The 23904-nt window shown below is 44.7% G+C and overlaps 1 protein-coding gene across 1 annotated transcript in view; it reads right to left on the reverse strand.

Annotated features, from left to right (window-relative positions):
• The window catches only part of MNT (MAX network transcriptional repressor), a 79247-nt gene that overhangs the window by 1253 nt on the left and 54090 nt on the right, over nt 1-23904 (reverse strand). The window contains exon 5 of the mRNA XM_039341749.1: nt 1839-2031. Within this exon, the coding sequence (XP_039197683.1) occupies nt 1839-2031 (193 nt within the window). The remainder of the gene's footprint in view (nt 1-1838; nt 2032-23904) is intronic.

The following is a 23904-nucleotide window of genomic DNA, read 5'->3' on the forward strand; positions in this document are numbered from 1 at the left end:
AAATTTAATAGATGATAGAGATAGAGATAGATATGATAGATAGATAGAGATAGATGCAGAAAAATGATAGAGATCATAGATCATAGATAGATATAGATGTAGAGATAGAGATAGATGATATAGATACATTAGAAAGAGAAATATAGATGTTATATAGATGATACATATATATACATACATACATATGTTGGTGTATATTATGTGTGTGTATAGAGATAGATAGATAGATAGATAGATAGATAGATAGATAGATAGATAGATAGATAGATAGATAGACAGACAGACAGATAGGATATAGACGTACATAGCTAGAGATTTTAAAAATTTTCAGGCTCAACCTTCTCAACCTCCACCTCCCCCCCCCTTGATTTCATGCATGGAGAAAAGGAGCATATCAGAGGAAAATGCTTTTAACCCAACCTTTTTTATTTTATTTCTTTACAGGACCTCTATGGCCGCCTATCTCATATAGTGCTTTTAGGTAGCTTACCACACTCTGTAAAAAATACAGCTAAAAACAAAAGTACTCTCCACACACCTCCAGAAACTAGACCAAATAGCCTCCCAACCCAACTCCCATCTTCTGCTACTTTGATCTCAGGTGAGAGGCTGTTCCAAAGGGCTGGGGCAGCCAACCAAGGTCCCATCCAGGAGCAACATTTAAAGGAGGGACCTGAAGAACACTCACCCTATGTAAGGATGGGCAGATACCTTCAAGGAAAGGCAGTCCTGCAAATAACCTGTAAAACATAGGTTGAAATGAGGGGGCCCTGTGCTCTCTTGAGCTTGATTGTTGTCTTGCAGACGTTTCATTACCCAATCTAGGTAACATTATCAATGCTGGATCCTGGCTTGTACCATGTAAAACTTATAAAGATGGCTAGACAATCTGTGCCCTGTTGGGTCATCCTTTCGGAGGCTATTTCCTTACCAGAGTCCTCAATGCTTTCAACAATGGCACAGCTTCTAATGTACTTGGTGAGTTCGTAAAAATTCAGGGAGGTACTCAAGAGATGGATCTGCCTTAAAAGTAGCCCATGTTGAACTGTATAGCACAGTTAAACATCAACCACTGACTGCAGGAAACATTTGATGACATTTTGTATTATGTCATAACACCTTTTATAATATATGCCGAATTTCAATTCCATGGGATTCCTGGCTCCTGGATTTTGAAACGTTCTGTAAATGAGTACCTTCACTCAAAACATTTTGCCCTACGGTGGACCGTTTTGCTCAGTTAAAGGTTACAGACCGGAGAGTTTTGGCAGTATAGAGATAACCAGCACTTTAAGTTGCAACTGCAAACCAACTGAGAGCCAGTGCAGCTCATACAGTAGTAGTGTTACTTAGATGAGTAAAAGAGCATCTCTATTTATTTCTGCAATTTTTATTTATATGCCGCTCATCTCACCATTGAAGTGACTTTTTCAGTACATGAAGATTTATTTGCAGTGCACATATTCTTCCTTCCTTCCTTCCCTCTCTCTCTCCTTCCTTCCATCCATCCATCCATCCATCCAACCATGGAGATTCTCAGCCACCCAGGTCAGGTTGTCCCAAAGGAGGTTTTTCAAAAGGCAACTGGACTCTGTTTTTCCTTGAAGACATTTCGCTTCTCATCCCAGAAGCTTCTTCAGTTCTGATCGAAGAACTGATGTCTTCAAGGAAAAACAAAGTCCAGTTGCCTTTTGACAAAGCACCTTTGGGACTTCCTTCCTTCCTTCCTTCCTTCCTCCCCTTCTCTTCCCTTCCTTTTATATTTATTTATTTTTAATTTTTATCTTGTCATGAAATGGAATCTGGCCATGAAATGGCCTCAAAACATCCCAGCGTACCTGAAGCAGTTGAAGTGGATGCCTGATCATCTTCGGGTTGAACGGTTTGGCGGATTATCCGGTCAATTTCCAAGATATCCATCCATTGACTCAACTCATTCTTCAACTCTGCCAAACGTTGCTGTGTGGCAATTTTTTCCCTCGCCAGCCGCTCCATCTCATGCTCATATTCTTTCTCTTTGCGTTTCAAGGTCTACACAAAGGAAAGCAAAACGAGAAATCAAAAGAAAGCGGTTCCCAAGTGAGAAAGGGGGAAAAGAGACTTTTTCTCCTTGGACAAATGAAGCATTCCACACAAACAGAGCTCCGGGAGAGAAGAAAATCCCATCTTATGAACTTTGCTCGATTGCAAATTACAGGAAATCCTCACTTTCTTGGCACACCCAGATAAGGAACAGCTGAGCTACAAAATTTTGGTTATCACACTTGCAAGAATTTAAGCCGTTCAACAAAGGCCCAGATTTTTCATGGACCTTTTGAAACTAGAGTGTTTTAGAAGAAACATCTCAAAAGGAACACGGAGTGCCTTTTCTGAGAGGTTGCCACTTCCAGCGATGCTTTCTCCACCAGTGCCCTCTCCTAATGTCTATGATTTCATCTCCCGTCAGCCTCCGCAAGCAGGATCAATGGCTCACATAGGACAACAAACAATTTAAGGACCCAGGATTGGGAAATTGATTTAAGAAGTGGCATCTACCCTGTGTTGCATGTGGGAATGCCTCTTTTACATTCCGGTTGCAACAACTAAGTACACAGAGAAGAGTGAAATAGTGCTGTTTTTTCTTCTTCTCTTAAGCCATGATGGTGACCAGCAACAAATCAATCAGGATTACTTAAGACAGGCCTTGATCTCCATGCCAAGCTAAGTGTTCTGCTAGCAGATAGAACTACAGGTAGTCCTCAGCCTACAACAGTTCACTTAGTGAGCGTTCAAAGTTACAACGGAGCTGAAAAAAATGACTTTTTTGCACTTATGACCATGGCAGCATCCCCAGGGTCACATGATCAAAATCCAGATGCTTGGCAACTGGTTCATATTTATGACAGCTGTAGTGTCCCAGGGGTCATGTGATCACCTTTTGCAACCTTCTGACAAGCAAAGTTAATGGGGAAGCCAAATGCACTTAAACAATGGTATTGCTAACCTAACTACTGTAGTGATTCACTTAACAACTATGGCAAGAAAGGTCGTAAAATGGGGCAAAATGCACTTAACTGTCTCACTTAGCAACAAAAACTTTGGGCTCAATTGTTGTAAGTCGAGGACTACCTGTACACAAATCCGGGGGGGGGAGGGAGTATTTAAGAGGATTCCCTTATTCAGGTCCATACCGGCTTTGGTGCACAGCAAATTTATTTATTTATTTATTTTATTTTATTTTATTTATATGCCACCCAATCCCAAAGGACTCAATTCAAATACAATTTGAATTTCCACTGGGAAGGAAGGAAAGGGGCGTTGTCTTACCTGAACGCCTTTTCTCAGCAGGATGATGTAGAGTCCAAATGGATGGGTTCTATGACGGCCTTCCTGCCTGGCAGACTGGGTAAAAACTTCGGCCACACCCCTTCCTTTGGGCGTGACCCCAGTTTTAACTTAGGCGAGAAACTTTGTTGGAATTAACATTGCAGCTCTTTATTATATCGTTATTCTCTCCCTGCCTAGACCTATCCTCCGGGTGGGCTTGGACTCTACATCATCCTGCTGAGAAAAGGCGTTCAGGTAAGACAACGCCCCTTCTCCAGCAGGATGGCTGTAGAGTCCAAATGGATGGGACATACCAAAGCCCTCATGTCCCCCTGGGAGGGAATGTCTAGGCTACCGAACTCTGAGCAGATACGACTTGTTGAAGAACTCTTCTGCCAAAAGCCGCGTCTGCTGCTGCTAGGGAATCTAAACGGTAATGTCGAATGAAAACCGAAGGTGAGGACCAGGTTGCGGCCCTGCAAATCTCTTCCACCGGAGCTTGTGTTAGCCACGCCGCAGATGTGGCTGCGCTCCGAGTTGAGTGGGCAGTCACCTGAGTGGGTGCTGGCAAATCCTGTGAGACGTATGCCTGTGCTATGCAGGCTCTGATCCACCTGCCTATGGTGGAAGGAGATACCTTCTTTCCCATAGTTGCTGGTTGAAAGGACACAAATAATGCTTCAGTCTTTCGGAAAGCCGAGGTGCGTTTCACGTAGAAACACAGCGCTCTCCGCACGTCTAGCTTGTGCCATCTGTGTTCTAGCCTATGTTTGGGTCTTGGACAGAAATCAGGAAGCGTAAGTTCCTGAGATCTGTGAAAGATGCTATTTACCTTTGGAATGAAGGTCGGGTCTGGTCTAAGAACAACCCTGTCTTTGAAGAAGGTACACAGATCCTTCCTTACTGACAGTGCTGCAAGTTCTGAGATTCTCCTTGCTGAAGTGATTGCCACAAGGAAAGATACCTTCAGTGATAGGTGATGAAGTGAGCATGTTTCAAGAGGCTCGAAGGGTGCTGATGTCAAGGCTAGAAGGACCTTAGGCAGGTTCCAGGACGGGTACCTGTGTATGACTGGGGGCTTTGTGTTAGATGCCCCTTTTAAGAAAGCACTAATCGCTGGATGTTGTGCTAGAGAAGTTAAGTTGTCGCAGGAGAGTACAGTTGAGAGGGCCGATATCTGTCTGCGGATGGTATTGACTGACAGGCCCTTATTAAGACCCTCCAATAGGTAATCTAGGATATGAGGGATAGATACTGTGGTCGGGTCTAGGTGAAGCGAAGCGCACCACCTACAAAATCCCTTCCATGTAGCGTCGTAAATCCTATTAGTGGACGCTCTTCGTGATGCCTGTATGATCGATATCACCCCTGCCGAATAAGATTGTTTAGTTAAGCTTTGCCGCTCAAATGCCAAGCGGCTAGATGTAGCCACTGGGGATCTGGGTGTACAAGCTTGCCCTGACTGAGTTTTACCCTGTCCGGGGGAATCCTCCACGGAGGTGATATCGAAAGGTCCACGAGGTCGGCAAACCACGGGCGCCGTGGCCAGTGAGGGGCAATGCAGACCATCTCTGCGCCCTCCAGGATCATCTTGCGTATGGTTGCCGGTATTAATGGCAGCGGTGGGAAGGCGTACAGGAGTTGCGCCGGCCACCGGCACCTGAGAGCATCCGTTCCCTCCGATCCCGGGGACGGGAATCTGGAGAAGAACCTGGGGAGTTGTGTGTTCTTGTGGTTGGCAAATAGATCTAGGTGCGGTTGTCCGAACCTCCAGGAGATCTCCTCGAAGAGAACCGGGTCCAGACGCCATTCCGACTGGTCCACCTTGGCTCTGTTCAGGGAGTCTGCCTGGGTGTTTGTCTCCCCTGAGATGTGTTCCGCTCTGATGGAACTCACATTGGTTTCTGCCCATCGGGCCAGCGCCAATGCTTCCTTCATTAGTTCCACTGATCTCGTTCCTCCCTCCTTGTTTACATGTGCCTTGGCTGCTACATTGTCTGTAAGCACGAGGACGTGCCTCCTCGTTACTAGGTGAGAGAAATGACGGAGGGCCAGGTGTATGGCCCGGAGCTCTAGCCAGTTGATGCTGTGTGACAGGTCCTTCTGTCCCCACTGGCCCTGTGCTATCTGGGTTCCCAGGTGGGCCCCCCATCCGAACAGGCTCGCATCTGCCGTGAGTGTGACCCTGTTTGGTTCCCTGAATATGCTCCCCTTGAGTGTCGTGGGGGATAGCCACCATTTTAGTGATTTCATCACCTGTGCTGGTACCAGCACCCTCTTGCTGGAGGTGCTGAGGTTCCTCCTCTGGTAGGGTAGGAGGAACCACTGCAACTCCCTCGAGTGGAGCCTTGCCCATGGGATGATGCCCATGCAAGATATCATCTTCCCCAGGAGCTTCGAGAGTTGTAGCAAGGGCACTCTCCTGATCTTTTGAATTTGGTGAATTAGCTTGGATATGCTGATCAGTCGCTCCTGGGAAAGGTATACCCTGCACTGTGACGTGTCTATCACCGCGCCCAGGTGTTGCAGTCTCCTTGAGGGAGTGAGGTGGCTCTTGTTTAGATTGACCGAGAATCCGTGCCCCTGTAGGGTTCGGATCGTGGTCTCGAGATCTGCCCTTGCTTGCTCCCGAGATCTGGATTGAATCAAGATGTCGTCCAGATAAAACTGAACGCGAACCGGGATCAACCTGAGATGGGCCGCTATTACAGCTAGGACCTTGGTGAATACCCTTGGTGCTGATGATAGTCCGAAGGGTAATGCCCTGTATTGGTAATGTCGACCCGCGTAGGTAAATCTGAGGAATTTCCGGTAACTGGGATGAATGGGGATGTGTAGGTACGCCTCTGTGAGATCTATTGAGGATAATAGATCGTCTTCCCTGACGCTGGCTAGGATGGATTTCAAGGAGTGCATCTTGAACCTCCTGTACTTTATGAAATAGTTCAGGCCCTTCAGGTCCAAGATTGCTCTCCACCCTCCTGATGTCTTTGGGATGACGAAGAGGATAGAATAAAATCCTCTTCCCTCCTCCTCCTTTGGTACCCTCTCTATGGCCTGGATTGACAGGAGGTGGGCTATGGCCGAAGTTATCAGCCTCGTCTTGTGTGCTCTTCTGGAGATGGGACATCTGATGAACCGGTTTGGTGGGGGAGAACAGAAGTCTAAGGTCAGGCCATGCCTGATCGTTTCCAGGACCCAGGCGTCGGTCGTGGTCTGCTCCCAGACCTCGATGAAATTTCCTAACCGACCCCCAATGGGAGTGTCCTGTTTGGCGTCACTTGGTACGCTTAAAGGATCTGCCTCCCGCTCCCCTGTATGGGCGTCTGGACTGGAACTGGCCCCTGGCTCCCGGGCTCTGGCGATCCTGGGTTCGATCCTGTCTGGGGTAGAAGGATCGTGAGCCTCTGGGCCAGTCCCAGGATTGCCCTGATCGAAAGGGCTGTCTCCATTCCCAGGGGCTTCCTGGGCGGGAGCCCTGTCTCCGGAAGTCCTGACTGCCTCTCCTGTCTAACTTCTTTGATGGATGTACCAGGATTTTTTTCTTGTCTCTGCCTTCGCTGACATGTGGGTCCAGAATGGAGCCAAATAGGGCTACTCCACTGTATTTGGACGTCGAAAGACGCCATTTGGACCTCAGGTCTGTCTTCCAGTTTTTGAGCCATAGTAGCCTACGTGAGGCCACTGTGGCCACAATGGATCTAGCCGCATACTTTGTTGCGTACAGTGAAGCGTCAGAGACAAATTGCGAGGCCGCGAGGAGCTTGGCCAATGTTTGGTGTACTCTGACCTGGTCTGGAGGCACCGTGCCTTGCAGTTCCCTCAGCCACATGATACTGGCCCTCGCGAAGAATGATGATGAAGTGGCTGCTCTGGCCGCCCAGGCTGCAGCCATATGGGAACGCCGGAGGGAGTGTTCAAATTTCTTCTCCTCAGGTCTCAAGACCTCCGCCATGTCTCCTGGAATCGCGGAGGTAGAAAATAATGAGATTAAGGGGTTATCTACAGCAGGAACCTCTAACATGTTAGAGAAGGAGGGAGATAGGTTGAAAAGCTTCCTTTCCGCGCTGTTAGGTGCCGGTGGGCTTGCAAGTGAGGACCATTGTTCCTCCAGCGTGGTCATAAAGACCTCCGCACATGGAATGTACTTATCTTGTGGAACCTTTTTGGCAAACAGAGGATTGGCCTCCTTGCTTGTTGAGGGCTTCTCATCCTGTACTGATGTTAGGTTGACTGTGGAGACTGCCTTTATCAGGAGTGATTTTAGGAGCGCTGGGTTAAAGAGGCCAGAGCTCGTCGCCTGCTCAGGTGCAGTCTCCTCGTCCTCCGAGAGGGGCATGTCTGACAGGTCAAGGTCCACTGAGTCACCCTCTCCCAGTTGAGAGGAAGTTTCAGAGGTACTGGTAGGGGGTGGCCTAGCCCGACCCTTACGGGGTGTGTGAAAGGCCACTTGCCCCTTAGAAGCCATGAACTGGGAGAATGCATCCTGCATGAATGCATGAAATTGTGCCGACCATATGTTCTCCTGCGCCTTGTCGCTGGAGTGAGGCGCTGGAGTGTGGTCGGGTGAAGAAGCTGGTGAGGAGGGATTGGAGGAATCTAACTGCTCAGTTTCCCCAGGAGGAGACCAAGTCTTGAGCACTTCCTCGGCAGTAGGCTCTGTGCTGGGCGCCACCGCTGGGACAGGGGAAACCAAATCTGTCCCATTGGCATTGGTTCGCTGTGCCCTGCTAATTTGTCTTTCTAAAGCCAAATGTCTCCTCAAAGCCTCTCGCTCAGCCGTTTTAGACTGTCCCTTCTGAGAAAGGTGCTTTGTTTTAGCTTTCTTCTTCCCCCCCACCTCTGACTCAGAAGATCTGCGTTTTTGTTGTTGCTGTGGGGGGGGACAATTGAGGGACCTGTGTGACTGAATACGAGACATTGTCTGCCATTGTGCCAGACACCCCGAGTAGGTAATGCCTGGAGTGGGGGAATGAGGTACGCAGATCAGATGCAGATGCTTGGGGCTGTGCCCTCTTCTGCCTATACAGACCATGGCCGGACAGACAGGATTCTTTGGACAGAAGATCCTGCAAGGCAGTGACTAAAGGTCACTATAGGAACAGTCAGGGAAAAATATTCCTCCTCACCTCCTCACCTAGTCCAGACAAGAGCAGGTTATATCTCTCTCTCCCCCAGTCTGTGGCTGTAGCAGCAGACCACGATCAAAACGGATCTCTTCCTTTTCCCTCTTCCTTCCTCTTGCCTTATTTTCTTGAGGAACCTCAGATCCTTACCTAAAGGGATCCCTTCTTTGCTTGCAGGGAAAAGGAGTCCGGGTGGTAGCCCCACCCCCAAGGGAAAATGCAGCGGGACTCCGCTTGTTCAAAATGGCGAATGGGAGGAAGCCACGCCTCCCAAAGATAGCCCGGGAAGCCACGCGGTTTAAACAATGGCGGATCTTTGAATTCAGTAGTAAGGGAGACTCCTTGGGTTTTAAGGGGCTGCGCCTCTCCTCTGAGGGAAGGAAAATAGCGTTAAGGCTCTGTCCTAGTCAGGGCTGCTTTTCGCGCCGCTCAGCTGATCGATGCCGAGCAGCGCCGCAGTTTGCCGCTTCCCGCGCGGCTCAGCTGGTTCGCGCTGAGCGGCGCCTCAGTTCTGTCGGCCGAGCCGAGCCGGCCACTCAGCTGTTTGTCGGATCGGAGGGCGACGAACAACCCGGTGGGATCCCCGCGCCAAACAGCTGCTCGGCGGGCCGGATATCGACGAGCGATCCGGCCCCGTTCCAAGCCTCCCCTGCTAGCCGCCCTGACGCCCCACTCACAACTCCGCTGATCCTGGCTGTGCCTTTTAAGTTCTATCAGCTGCCAGAGAGCTTTTCATTCAAATGGAAGGAAGATGCTTCTTTCCCTTTTCTTTTGGGATAAATTCCTATTGTTCTGAGAGCTGCTTCTCGTACGTCTACCAGGCTTCGAGACTGAGTTAAAACTGGGGTCACGCCCAAAGGAAGGGGTGTGGCCGAAGTTTTTACCCAGTCTGCCAGGCAGGAAGGCCGTCATAGAACCCATCCATTTGGACTCTACAGCCATCCTGCTGGAGAAAGTATAAGAAATGAGCAAATGTAGGGCTGATTCAGGGTTTTCTTCCCTGCAAACAATATCTAACATTTCACCTAAGAGTATATTTGTCCCTCTCTGGAGCTTGAGAGATGAAGGAATCAGAGGCTAACCAAAATTGGAATTGACGGTGTTTTAATGGTCCAAGGAACCGGATGAATGAGCTTATGAGGTCATAGCTCTACTCAGACATGATTCAGTTACGCTCTGTTTGTTCGGCCGATTAAGGGACAACTGCTTGAAGCTGAATGAAGTGCAAGCATATTTATATAACACAACTGAAGGAGTTTTTAGACTCAGACCTTCAAGTCCTATGATTGCACAGCTGGCCTGCCATCACTGAGGAAAGAAACATGGCTGCTTTTAAAGAGATGCAATTGTTGTGCCTCTGTGCTCCACATCCTTTTGGGGAATTACATTTGCTGAGCCCTTTTATGACTTGTGGATTTCAACTCCCAGAATTCCTGAGCCAGAATGGTGTTTTTTAGAACAGAGGTGGGGAACCATGGCCCTTTTATGATTTGTGGACTTCAACTCCCAGAATTCCTGAGCCAACATGGCTGGCTCAGGAGTTCTGGGAGTTGAAGTCCACAAGTCATAAAAGGGCCAAGGTTCCCAACCTCTGCACTAAAAAGAGATTTACCCTGTAATTTGAGAGTTGTTTTTTTTTAAATGCCCCTCTTCCAAATTGAAACACACATCTGCAATAGCTGCTGAACATTCCTGAGCAGCCCCTTATGATAAAAAAAACAAAAAACCAAGGTTCCCTTTTTAAAAAAATCAATTTAATGAAAGGGAAAAGAGATCTGGTTTCAGAAATCTTGACAACTGGATAGGCTGATTTTAACATCCAACTGATTTCCAAGTTCATTAATGAGGAGCTTTCTCAACCCTCTGAATGCATCAGTCTCCTAAAAACGAAAGAATGTGCCAATTTTATGCATTTTTAATCCCTGACAAACTGCCATTCTTTTCCCAAGCTCTAGAAAGCCTGTTTAGGAGCTATACTAGCCATGCACTGAGGTCAGTAGTACAAAACTGTCATTTAAGGGAAGTCTTGTTTTCTTCCTTATGTGCTAATTCCCTACCCCAAAGCAAACTGAGGATGGAGAACCCACCTCAACATAATTTTCCTATCCTAAGGGATCCAGTTCCGACTCAGATTAAGAAACTCCATGAGGACTAGGATCTTGAAAAGAGGGAATGTAGGAATGAACTGAAGGAAGTGGTGCCTTGGCGGGCCCGATTCCTTCTTTTCTTTAGCAGACATGGGATGATGCTGTGGGAAACATCAAAGGAGAGCCGAGAATGTCTTCTCCAAGACATTCCCTTTGTTTGGAAGTCTGTAACTTGGCTCACACCAGCCAGTGCTGTATGTAACGGCTGCTTGGGGGCGGCAGCACTGGTCTTACAAGATCAGTGGGAGATTCCAGAGAGACGGTTGAGCTGGTTTTGAAACATGTGACTGGATAGGACAGTGTTGTTCATCATCTGGAGCTGCCTAGATAATGAGAACAGATAAGGGATGGGGCCTGTACCTGGGTCTCTATGGTGATAGCTCCCCAAATGAATCCAAAGGAGATAGTGGACGCTAGGAGATGAGTTCCAGATCTTTAGCTGTATTGATTAATCATGGTTGGTGTAGCAGTGGATGAATTTTGTCTGAAATGGAATAGGGTTTCCTGGTTGAGCAGGGGGCTGGCCTAAAACAGAGGTCCCCCAACCTTTTGGGCACCGTTTCCGTGGAGAGAGGTTTTTTCATGGACCGGAGGGGACGTGGTTTTGCGTGCTGCCTGCATCCTGCGAATGGGGCTTCACTTGTTTGCATGGATCGGTTTCTGGCATGCTGCGGACCGGTGCTGGTCCATGGACCAGGGATTGGAGACCCCTAGACTAGAAGACCTCCAAAGTCCGTTCCAACTCTGTTTGTTATTCTGAATGCACAGGACAATTTTTGGGGGGTCTTTTTCTTCGACCTCATTTAGTCTCCTCTTAAAAACCTAGTTTCAAGCAGTTCCCACCAAACTAGCTGAGATTGGATGATCTCAAAAAGCTATGTATAGTTGGTCCAGACTAGTTCTTGGATGGGGAACCACTAGGAGATCCCAGAGCGGTGTCTAAACTAGGAGGTAAGGAAAAGATCTTCCTGGCAGTGGCAAACCATGGGTTAGGTTTGTGAAGCTGCTGGGTATCTAGTTTAGCTTGAAGGAAGCAATACAGGTAGTCCTCAACTTACAGCCATTCATTTAGTGACTGTTTGAAGTTACAACGGCACTGAAAAAAAGTGACTTACAACCATTTTTCATGCTTATGACCATTGCAGCATCCCCATGGTCATGTGATCAAAATTCAGGTGCTTGGCAACTGACTCATATTTATGACGGTTGCAGTGTCCCGGGGTCACTGACAAGCAAAGTCAATGGGGAAGCAAGATTCACATTAGCAACCAAGTTACTAACTTAACAACTGCAGTGATTCACATAACAACGTGGCAAGAAAGGTCTTAAAATGGGACAAAACTCACTTAACCACTGTCTCGCTTAGCAAAAGAAATTTTGGACTCAATTGCTGTCGTAAGTCAAGGGCTATCTGTGAATTGTTTAGACGAGTCAGTAAACTACAAACCCCATTGCATTAAAAATGATTAAACATTATCGTTTTGTATTAAGCATCTCTTAATGAACACAATCCAGGCCTGAAAATGTCTCTAGAGACAGATTATAATAAGGTTTTGCAGGCCAGGATAAAAACTGAGCATTTCCCAAAACACTTGAGAGTATATGTGTGGTGTGTGCTTATGTGTGAGTAAGTGCGGGCATGGCACACACATGCTTGTGATTTATGAGTTTGTATTTTGGGAAGAGGGGAGGAGCACCTTCCTTCCTTTGGTAATTCTGCATATTTCACTCCTTTCAAGCATGGCTGACCTCCCCACCCTACCCCACCCCGGCTGTTTTATGCATGTTCTTTTCAGAGCAGTCTTATCAGAAGGGCGCAGCAGGGAAGGTGGCTGCTTCTCATTTTACCCCAAACAGAAGGGAGATAACAAAAAAAATGAAGGTGGGGAGGAGGAAACACAATTTACAAGAGCCTAGGCCAGACATGTCAAACACAAGGCCCGGGGGCCGGATGCGGCCCGCAAAGTGGTTTCATGTGGCCTGCGAAGCCATTCTGGAAACAGTGAGGGAACGGCCCCTGCTGCCTTGGCCATGACCCAGGCCGGCCGGGAGCCAATGTACAATTTTGTGGTGGCCCTCTATGCTGAAACGCATTCAGTCTTAGCTCCACAAGGCCGTCTGGAAACAGCAAAGAACCAGCCCCTGCCGTGTCGGCCCCGCCCCGAGTGCATGCTGGGGAGGTGTCACCCTTTGTGAGGAATGAAGAAATGCGCCATGCCTTGGCGCTTGCCCCAGTCCCACCCCCTTCTGCCAGAGACCCTCACATCTGTCCCACTCCTGCCCAGGCCCCCACAGGCACCCTTGACACGAACGATGTAGAGCTGGCCACGCCCACCCAGTAGACCACACCCACTCCATCCACACCCACCCAGTAGGCTGCACCCACCCTGTCCCCCCATCCCCCCCAGGGCAACCGCAATGCTGATGCGGCCCTCAATGAAATTGAGTTTGACACCCCTGGCCTAGGCATAAGATCCACTTAACGCACAAAGGATGTTCTGAGGGCAAGTTCACAAAGAAAGGTCTGTACCTGAATTAAACTGTTAATCCCCAAAACCATCACCTGGCAGATTGCTGGGGTTGAAAAAGGGAGTTTAACCAGGGCTCAGAAATGGGCTCTTTTTCAAATAGATAAGACGTGTATCCTGAACATTAGATTTTGTGATGAATTGGGATAAAGGGAGCTGTGGTTATTTAAAACTTGGAAATTATAAATATTAAATGTTAAATTGAAAGAATAATGGGAAACTAAAAATTGGGAAAAACTAATTAGGACATTGATAGTCTATAAAAATTGAATGTTAAAATAACCAGGATGTGTATAAACTAAAAATTATTGAGAAGTGTAAGAAAGTTATTTTTATTTAATTGATATAATAAGAATTGTATTAGTTTTATTAACTATTTTATAAGTTGTAAAAATTTGTTTAGATTTCTTAAAATTTTAATTAAGCCTATATTCAGCTCTGGGAAGCTCGGGGGGGGATGGGAGGGGTGGTTTGGGAGGGGTTGGGTGAGGGTTGTTTTGTTTTGTTTTTCTTGTTTGTTGTCGTTTTTTTTGTCGTTATTTGTAAAAACTTTTAAAAATTTTCAATAAAAAAAAAGAATTGTATTAGTTTAAACATGAGACAGTAAACACTAAGGGGAAAAGAGGAAATATTTAATCTAATAGTTTGAGACTTGTATTAAAGATATGTTGTATGTTACTGAACTATCGATTAACTCAGCCGCCACGTTGCTTTTTAAATATTTAAATGTAGAACTAGAAAATCAATAAAACTTTTTTTTTTAAAGAAATGGGCCCTTGGACTTGAAAAGGGTTGATTATCCTTGCAGCTATCTCCATGTACAGCTACAAGTTTAGGAAAGGCAGGTGTTGATTCACCAAATCATTCAAAATTAATTGCTCAGTTACAACTGTGACCCCCATGGAATCTTTTCAGTTTTTTGCCTCTGCCCTGCCTTGAATTCAGTTAAAACAGCAATTCTTGGTTCCCTGTGTGTGTGTGTGTGTGTGTGTGTGTGTGTGTGTGTGTATGTGTCAAGGATTTCACGGGGATTGCAGATGAAAAGTGTATCGTATGTGTTGGGGGGGACACAGAAAAGCAAAGTGTACTATAATGTAATTACAGGTAGTCTTTGAGTTACGACCAAATTGAGCCCAACATATATATTGCTAAGTGAAACATTTGTTAAGTGAATTTTGCACCATTTTATGACTTTTCTTGCCACAGTGGTTAAGTGAATCATTGCATTTGTTAAGTTAGTAACCCGGTTGTTGAGTGAATCTGGCTTCCCCATTGACTTTGCTTGTGAGGAAGGTCGCAAAATGAGTTCATGTGACCCCAGGACACTGCGATCATCCTAAATATGAGTCAGTTGCCAAGCATCTGAATTTTGATCATGTGACCATATGGATGCTGCCATGCTCGTGTGAAAAATGGTCAGGGCTGTTTTAATTTTGAACGGTCACTAAATGAACTGTTGTAAGTCGAGGATTCTCCGTACTGTTTTGTTAATGCCAGAAAAAAGAGAAATGAGTAGGCTTAAAAAATTCTGGCCCTTGCAAATACAGGTAGTCTTCAACTTACAACAGTTCATTTAGTGACTGTTTGAAGTTAGAACAGCACTTAAAAAAATAACTTATTACTATTTTTCACACATGCAACCTTTGTAGCAGCCCCGTGATCATGTGATCAAAATTCAGATGCTTTGCAACTTTCTGACAAGCAAAATCAATGGGGAAGCCAGATTCCCTTAACAACTGCAGTATCAACTGCCGTGATTTACTTAACAACATTGGCAAGAAATGTCGAAAAATGGGGTAAAATTCACTTAACAAATGTCTCACTTAGCAACAGAAACGTTGGGCTCAATTGCAGTCATAAGTCGAGGACTACCTGTATCTACAGAATCATTATAAAGTGCAGCTGATATGCAGAGAAATCTGAAAAGTCACAAGAAAGAGAGAGAAGTTATGAGGGACAGGTCCTCTACACACAACACAATTATTTTCTCTAGGCAAGTTTTGCAATTATAAGGCCATATAAATATTTAGCAGATAACTAAAATGACATACTATCCAGAAGGATAACAGGCTGCAATTCTTTGTCATTTTGATTCTTTTTAACACACACACACTCACAAACATAATTGCTGCCAAGCAACATGACTCATATATTTGTGCAACAGCTGAAGGCATTCATTACGCAGGACCAACCAACATCATCCTGTCTGGTATTACAACACAATTTGCAAAGTCATTTTTTTTCATCTACAGATCCGCCTTGTCCCGAGTGGCAGAACAAGCACTAAAGTAAAATATACAGAAATATAACACTAAACATACATACAGAACAAACACTGCCGTAAAGTATACAGAAATACAATTTAGAATACACCGTGGTAGGCTTCATTCAAGAAAAATCATAAGCTTCGTTGCTTCTTCCTTCCATAGTATATTCTGGGGGCCTGAAAAAAATAAACTACGTGTAATGCTTGATTCATGACTACAACTGAGTCCAAAATTCCCACTGCCAAGCGAGACAATTTGTTAAGTGAATTTTGCCCCATTTTACAACCATTCTTGCCACAGTTGTTAAGCGAATCTGGCTTCCCCATTGACTTTGCTTCGTCAGAAAGTCACAAAAGGTGATCACCTGAACTTGGGACTGCGCAACCCTCAAAAACACATGTCAGTTTGCAAGCGTCTGAATTTTATTTGTGTGACGTGATGCTGCAGTGGTCGTTCACGTGAAAAACAGTCATAAGTCACTCTTTTCCGTGCCACTGTAACTGTGAAAAATCACTGGATGGTTGTTAAGTCAAGGACTACCGTAAATGCCGGCGTACAAGGCGACCCGGCATATAAGACGACCCCCGTCTTTATAGCCGGGCCGCATTCCTAGAACGTCGTCTTATATGCCGGAAACTACCAGTATTTCCGGCGTATAAGACGACTCGGCGTATAAGACGACCCCCGTCTTTGGCGCCGATTTCAGCGCTCGTGGAAGTCGTCTTATACGCCGGCATTTACGGTACCTGTAAATCTGTTTCAGATTGAGCTTGACTCCTTGATGAGTTCATGGCAATACCTGTATCATGTTTTCGGAGAGATGATATGCACATGGCATGTCTTTGTAGCTTTCTAGGATATTCTTTTCATCTTTTCATTTGAACCAAAGGCCCTGGGGTTTTCCTACCGTTGTGAATACTCAAGTCTTCACAAGGTGCAACCTTGCTTAACCTTTCCCGCAATCTGCTATGGTCTGCTAGATGGGTGCTTAAATCTTACAGATACTTTATTATTTATTCAACAATTTTTTAGCCCTCCCTTTTTATCTTGGGGCATCTGGGTGGTGAATCACGGTACAAAGATCAACCAAAATTGTACAAACGCATTAAAAAGAAAATGGGTTGGGGGGGGGTCCTTAACATCATCATATCAACACACATCACACAAGGCTACACCTGCCCCGGGCTGCCAACAACATTCGGGCCCCAAAAACTGGAAGGCAGAGGAAGGTCCTTCAAATCGCACAAAAACTATGCATCCCTGATCAAGACTTTATTCACAAACTGCTGTTTGGAAGCAAAAGGCAAAAAGCAGAAAGAAAATCCTTCTATTCTTTTTTTACTTCACTTCAGTTTTCACTTCACTTCACTTCACTAATTTCTGTGTTTAGAAATATAGCACAGTTCTAAAGCTGCAAAAACTACAGATAGTCCTTGACTTACAAGCACTCATTTAGCAATCATTCAAAGTTACAACCGGCACTTAAAAAGTGATTTACAACCAGTCCTCACATGTACAAACATCGGAGCATCCCCACAATCACAAGACCAAAATCTGGGTGCTTGGCAACCAGCCTGTATTCACAACGGTTGCAGTATCTCGGGGTCATGTGATCTCCATTTATGATCTCAGCTAGTTTCCAACAAGCAAAGTCATTGGGAGAAACTGGATTCGCTTAACGATCACATGACACAAGCCATATCTGCAGTTATTTTCTTAACAACTGTTGCAAAAAAGGTTGGAAAATAGAATAGAATAGAATAGAATAGAATAGAATAGGGTAGGGTAGAATAGAATAAGGTAGGGTAAGGTAGGGTAGAATAGAATAGAATAGAATAGGGTAGGGTAGAATAGAAAAGAATAAGGTAGGGTAGAATAGAATAGAATAGAATAGAGTAGAGTAGGGTAGGGTAGGATAGAATAGAATAGAATAGAATAGAATAGAATAGAATAGAATAGAATAGAATAGAATAAAGGTAGGGTAGGGTAGGGTAGGGTAGGGTAGGGTAGGGTAGGGTAGGACAGGACAGAACAGAATAAAGGTAAGGTAGGGTAGGGTAGAATAGAATAGAATAAGGTAGGATAGGGTAGGGTAGGATAGGATAGAATAGGGTAGGGTAGGATAGAATAGAATAAGGTAGGGTAGGGTAGGATAGGATAGAATAGGGTAGGGTAGAATAGAATAGAATAAGATAGGGTAGAGTAGGGTAGGGTAGAATAGAATAGAATAGAAAAATAGAACAGAACAGAAGAGAACAGAATCTAAAAATACAAAAAAGAAAAGAAGACAAAAAGAAAAAGAGGCAGGCAGACAGGCTTAAGACCATTTCTCAGATCTTGGCAAGCCACGCAACAATTACAGCAACTGTATTTGCTGGCACAAAAATGCACTGGGAAAATGTGCTTACAGCAGGCTTTTAAGCTGGGTTTCCAGGAAGAGAGATCAGCGCATTTGAGCAAGGACCTCTGATCAAGACTTGTGCAATGAATTAAGAAGGAGTGTTGCTAAAATGGGCCCCTCTTAATCTACTTTAGGGGTGGTCCAACCTTGGCTACCATGCTGGCTGGAGAATTCTGGGAGTTGAAGTCCACGAGTCTTAAAAGTTGCCAAGGTTGGACACCCCTGATCTACTTGAAGAAGAAAAAAATCAGAAAGAATCTTGGCTGATCAAGTTCATGGCCTCCATTATCTGTTCAGTAGGGATGCACAACTAAAAGAGAGGCTTCAAAGAGGCCTCTTGGTGTCTCTTTAATTCCAGCAGGTTATCATTCTAAGGTCCTGCCAGGTCAAAGAACAGGCAAAGCAGGAGCAGGGCTTTGCCGTACATACCTACACCTGCCCTAAACCATTTCAGCTGTACATCTCTATGGTAGGGTAGTTGAACATTACTGTTTGGGAAGTAAACATACATACCGTATTTTCCGGCGTATTAGACGACTTGGCGTATAAGACGACCCCCAACTTCGGAGCCGATTTGCATGCTTAGAAAGTCGTCTTATGCGCCGGAAAATATGGTAATTTTCTGCTATTAATACAGGCAGGGATGTACAGTTAGTCCTCGACTTACAACCATTCATTTAGCGACTGTTGAAAGTTACGACAGCATTGGAAAAAGTGACGTACAGCCGGTACTCACACTTACAACCCTTGCAGCCTCTCCACAGTCATGTGATCAAAATTCAGGTGCTTGACAACTGGCAGGTCTTTATGACGGCTGCAGGGTCATGAGGTCACGTGGCTTCCGACAAGCAAAACCAATGGGGGAAGCCAGATTTGCTTAATGACCTGGTTATTAATAACTGCAGGTGATTTATTTAACATCCACGGCGGAACAAGGTTGTAAAATGGGGTGTGACTCACTTAACAACTGACTTGCAGGACAGCAGAAATTCTCATCTCAATGACGGTCATAAGCCAAGGGTTACCTGTGTGACTTAAGGAGGACCTGGGGGGAGGCTTCTCATCACAAACATCTTCAAAATTACCATTTGTTAAGAATCAATTAAAAAAATGAAAGTGTGGTGCTAAATCTTTAAGAATCAGCATTCCAGTTCAATGCGGGGGGAGAGAGAATCTGGATTAAAAGAAGGGGAGAAACGAACCCAAGCAACAGCTTTGTCGGTGTTCCTATTACCCCACCGTCTGTCGGGAGGCAAACATAGCCAAGTTTTAAGGCTTCCAGGAAATTCCTGACTTATCTGAACATTTTCCCCTTTAGAGGGTGGAGGAAGAGACGGTGGAGAGGATCAGTTGTTCCAGACCTGATAAAAATCAACATCGGGAGACTTAGTGGGAAAAGTAGAAGAGACCAACTCCTAGCATGGACACTTGAAAAAAAAAAAATTCTGCATACTGCTGAGTTGGATTATTGAGTTTCTCAATTTTAGCCATTTTAAGATGTGTGGATTCCAACTCCCACAATTCCCCAGCCAGTCCACACATCTTAAAACGGCCAAGGTAGACTAGATCATCTTTTCACTGTTTCTATGCTTCTATAGGTAGTCCTCAACTTGTAACAGTTCATTTAGTGACTGTTCAAAGTTACAACAGCACTGAAAAAAGTGACTTGTAACTATTTTTCACACTTATGACCACTGCGATATTTTGCTCATGGTCACGTGAGCAAAACTCAAGCCACTTGGCAACTGATTCATGTTTATGACGGCTGCAGTGTCCCGGGGTCATGTGATCAGCTTTTGCAACCTTCTGACAAGCTAAGTCAATGGGGAAGCTAGATTCACTTAACAACGGTGTTATTAACATAACTATTGTAGTGATTCACTTAACAACTGTGGCAAGAAGCATCATAAAATGGGGCAAAATTCACTTAACTGTCTGACTTAGCAACAAGAATTTTGGGCTCAATTCTGGTTGTAAGCCAAGGAGTGCTTGTATTTAAGGCCAAGGAACATTTGACAACACACACACACCCGAAATTCATGCTCACAGAAACACAAATACACCTAACTGTTCACTCTTTCTGGAGAAAAGAATCCTTCCTTTCTTTGTAAGTTCATACAGATGTATGATAGCAACTTTTAATAATTTTGTGTTTGTGTGTGTGTGTGCGCGCGCGCACCATCAGACAGGCTACCTCTTGGGAGTGGTTGCTACAGCAACCATGCACCTACCAGCTCCCATGGCTGTGCCAGCTGCATATCTAAACCATGTTTTGCACCTGGGTGCCTTTTAATTTGGGGGGGGCATTGGGCGAGGGGGGTGGATAAGCATCTAGTTTTTCTGGTACCTTCTTGTCAGAGCAAATCACAAATTGAACAAAAGAGGTCACAATCTCCCATCATTTCCAAAACAGATGGCAATGCTGTTATGTCCCAGCACAGGGTATTTTGTAAAAGGTGCAAATCAATCAGATCTATGCTTCAACATGAATTTCACAAGTGATTAAAATGTGCATCCAATGCCAGTTATCAGTAAGTTTGGAGAAAAGCAGAATAATGAATTTTGGAGAAAGATTTTTGCATAGGATGACATGCAGTTATCTAGTTTTCTTTTATCTGTTTATGCATGTAAGTTCCTAACTCTAATGTAATATTTCTTATAGGCAATGAAACATTAAACACTAAATCATGGTTGCCCAAACTTTTGGCTTGCCTGGGTTGCACTGAGTAAAAAGGAATTGTCTTGGTCCGCATATAAAATATATAATATAATCAAGGTATATAAATAACACACTTCCTTCATTTTTTTATATGTTATATTATCTTGTGGGCTGCATTACGCAGGCTGCACACACCTGCATTAAATGCCCTGCAATATAAAATGCTGAATGAAGCTGCAACCCAATTAAAAGTTTCACTGCCAGAGAAAAATTAATTTATAGGAAATTGCACCCTTTCCAAAAGGAGGCATCCATTTCCTGTTTTTTAGAACTGTGGTTCCCATCTTCAGCAAGTTTAAAATGATTCAACTCTCAAAATTCCCCCAGTCACTATGCTTTAAGACACATGGACATACTGTATGTAGCTGGCTGCGGAATTCTGGGAATTGCTGAGGTTGAAAAACACTACTCTAGAGCACTGTTATCCAGTCTTGGGGATTTCCCGGTGTGTGGACTTCAATTCCCAGAATTCCATTGGTGACCACTGATGAGAATTCCACTCATCTGGCCATTGACAATACTAGGAAAAACTGTAAATTGCAACCCCTGTGTTTGAAGTGGAAATAATGGAGGTGCCTGCAAAAGGCAACATAAACTTTAAATAAAGATTGTCACCTGCAGTTTGCAGGTGTATTAAGCACTTATATTAAAAACAATGGTGTCTATGTTATCTGAATTGGCTCTAGGAACATGGCTTATTGGACTGAAGTTTGATATTAGCAACAGCATTTTTTCGCAAAGTAAAAACTGGTAAAATAAGTTCAGTGCTTTAGATACCCAATTACAATTGTTTCATGCTTTAGTTTCCCCAAATTTACATGCTAGATACGTAATTCAACACCTGATTTTATGACATGGCAGAGGGCCAGAGTGGAAGCTTCTGGCAGAAGGTACAGGTACAGTACATTCAAGCCCCTGTCTTTGATGGCCATTTCTGAGAAAAAAAAAAGTCAAAATGGACATTGCGTTATCACTTCATACATAAAGTTTGACTGCAGGTAGTCCTCAGCTTATGACCGCAATTTGGATCAGAATTTTAATTGCTCAGCAAGATAATTGTTAAGTAAATCATGCCCTATTTATTACCTTTTGGCCATGATTATTAAGTGAATCACACAGTCGCTAAGCAAATCTGGCTTCCCCCACTGAGTTTGCTAGTTCGAACTAGCTGGAAAGGTCCCAAATGGTGATCACACAACTCCCGGAGCACTGCAACCATTTTAAATACCTACCGGTTGCCAACCAGCTGAATTTTGATTACATGACCATGGGGATGCTGCAACAGTTGGACGTCCGAGAACTGGTCATAAGTCACTTTTTTTCAGTGCTGTTGTAACTTTGAATGGCTGTTAAGTAAATGGTTGTTAAGTCGAGGAATACCTATATGTCAATCAAGGAAAAATTAACTCTCCAAAATTTGAAAACCCAGTTCTGCTACATGACAGAACCTCTAGCTCAGGGGTAGGCAACCTTGGCTCTTTTATGACTCATGGATTCAACTCCTAGAATTCCTGAGCCAGCCAGGAATGGCTCAGGATTTCTGGGAATTGAAGTCCACAAGTCATAAAACAGCCAAGGTTGCCTACCCCTGCTCTAGCTGGAATCTCTATCCTAGGGGACTCCAAACTATAAGACTTCTGGACTTCATCTTCTGGGTTGGCTCAGGAATTCTGGGAACTGAAGTCCACAAGCCTTAAGGTTCCCAAGTTTGGAGACCCTGCTCTATCCTATGGACCTTGAAATGAACAACAGAAACTGTGTGAACCGTTCCTATTCATTGTTTCCTTTGATTTAAGCACACTTTCAAAGGTGCAAAATCAGAGTCCAGCGTTGGTGAGTGGTCTGGCCAACAGCAGGCCCATTTTAGCATCTGGCAAGCAGCTTTTATCGGCTACTGAACCAGTATCTTTCTCCAGGTTTACAGCCAGATGTATGTTAAGTTCCTCTCTGGAGAATCTAGGTGAAAAAAAAAACCCACAAAACTTCAGGAATATTTCCTACCATAAATTTCTTCCATTTGACTGCCGTGCACTTTCGACTTGAAAAATTTATTGAAAGGTTTTATTAAGGGGGGGGGAACAGTCATATTATGCCTGTAAACACTGTAGTAGAAATGGGCAGCCTGTGAAGCACAGCTATTCTATGAATTACAGAGACAGCAGTGTGGAATTATGGGCTGCAGGCAGGAAAGCCATAAATCTGGATGGCCTGCCCGCAGAAAAATCTACTAAAAAAACGGCACAGCAGAAACAAATGGGAAAATTTCCACTGTTAAGCAAGACTGTTGTTGAGTTTTGCCCTATTTTACAACCTCTTCTTGCCACAGTTGTCAAGTGAATCACTACAATTGTTAAGTTAGTAACATGACTGTTAAGGGAATCAGTCTTCTCCCTTTGACTTTGCTTGTCAGAAGATTGCAAAAGGCGGGCGACCCCGGGATACTGCAATCGTCATAAATACATGCCAGTTGTCTAGCATCCAAATTCTGAACACATGACTGTGGGGATGTCCCAATGGTCGGTAAGTGTGAAAAACGATCCAAAGTCACTTTTTTTCAGTGCCGTTGTAACTTCAAACCATCACTAAATGAATGGTTGTAAGTCGAAGACTACCTGTATTTTAAAGTTACGTTCGTGAAATCTAGCAAATCTGAAAGTATAAATCTCCTGCCATCCTTTTACAGCCCAAGAAATAGAGAGGGTCCCTTCTGAGTCTTTTGTCTTGCCCACCAGGCAGCTGTGGGCTACGCTCCCTTTTATCTAACCCCAGGTAGCATCTGTTTGCCCATCTCAGAAAGTCATATATACCATTCCATTTGGAGCAGTGGTTCTCAACCTGTGGGTCGGGACCCCATTTGGGGTCGAATGACCATTTCACAGGGGTCGCCAAACCAGGCTGTCCGCCATTTTTTCCCCTTTTCTTTGGCCACGCCCCTGGCACCCGGTGATGTATAAGTGGTTGGGGGTCACCACAACATGGGGAACTGTATTATGGGGTCGCGGCATTAGAAAGGTTGAGAATCACTGACTTTGAGTAACCTGAAGAGGCAGTCTTTCTCTATCACTCCGACCCACCTCATAGGGTGGCTGTTTATGGGGAGAAGCAGGAGAGACAATGTGGAACTCCTGAACCCAAGACAGGAAGGAGGTGGGTCTACTTAGTATATAAATAAACAAATATACAAAGACATACCCACTAGGTATCTGTGTATGTGCCTTTGAGTGAGTGTTGACTCCTGGCAACTGCCTGGACCTTGCAAATTCCTTGGCAAGATTTCTGAAGTTGCTTGCCATTTAATTTATTTGATCTATTTAATCTATTTTATTTTAATGAAGGAGAATATTTGTAGCTCAGGGTTGAAATGAGGGGTCCCTGGTGCTCTGAGCTTGGCGGTTTTCTGGCACACATTT

Source organism: Crotalus tigris, unplaced genomic scaffold (genome assembly GCF_016545835.1).
Source record: "Crotalus tigris isolate CLP2741 ecotype Arizona unplaced genomic scaffold, ASM1654583v1 scf7180000017550.10884619, whole genome shotgun sequence".
Classification (NCBI taxonomy): domain Eukaryota; kingdom Metazoa; phylum Chordata; class Lepidosauria; order Squamata; family Viperidae; genus Crotalus; species Crotalus tigris.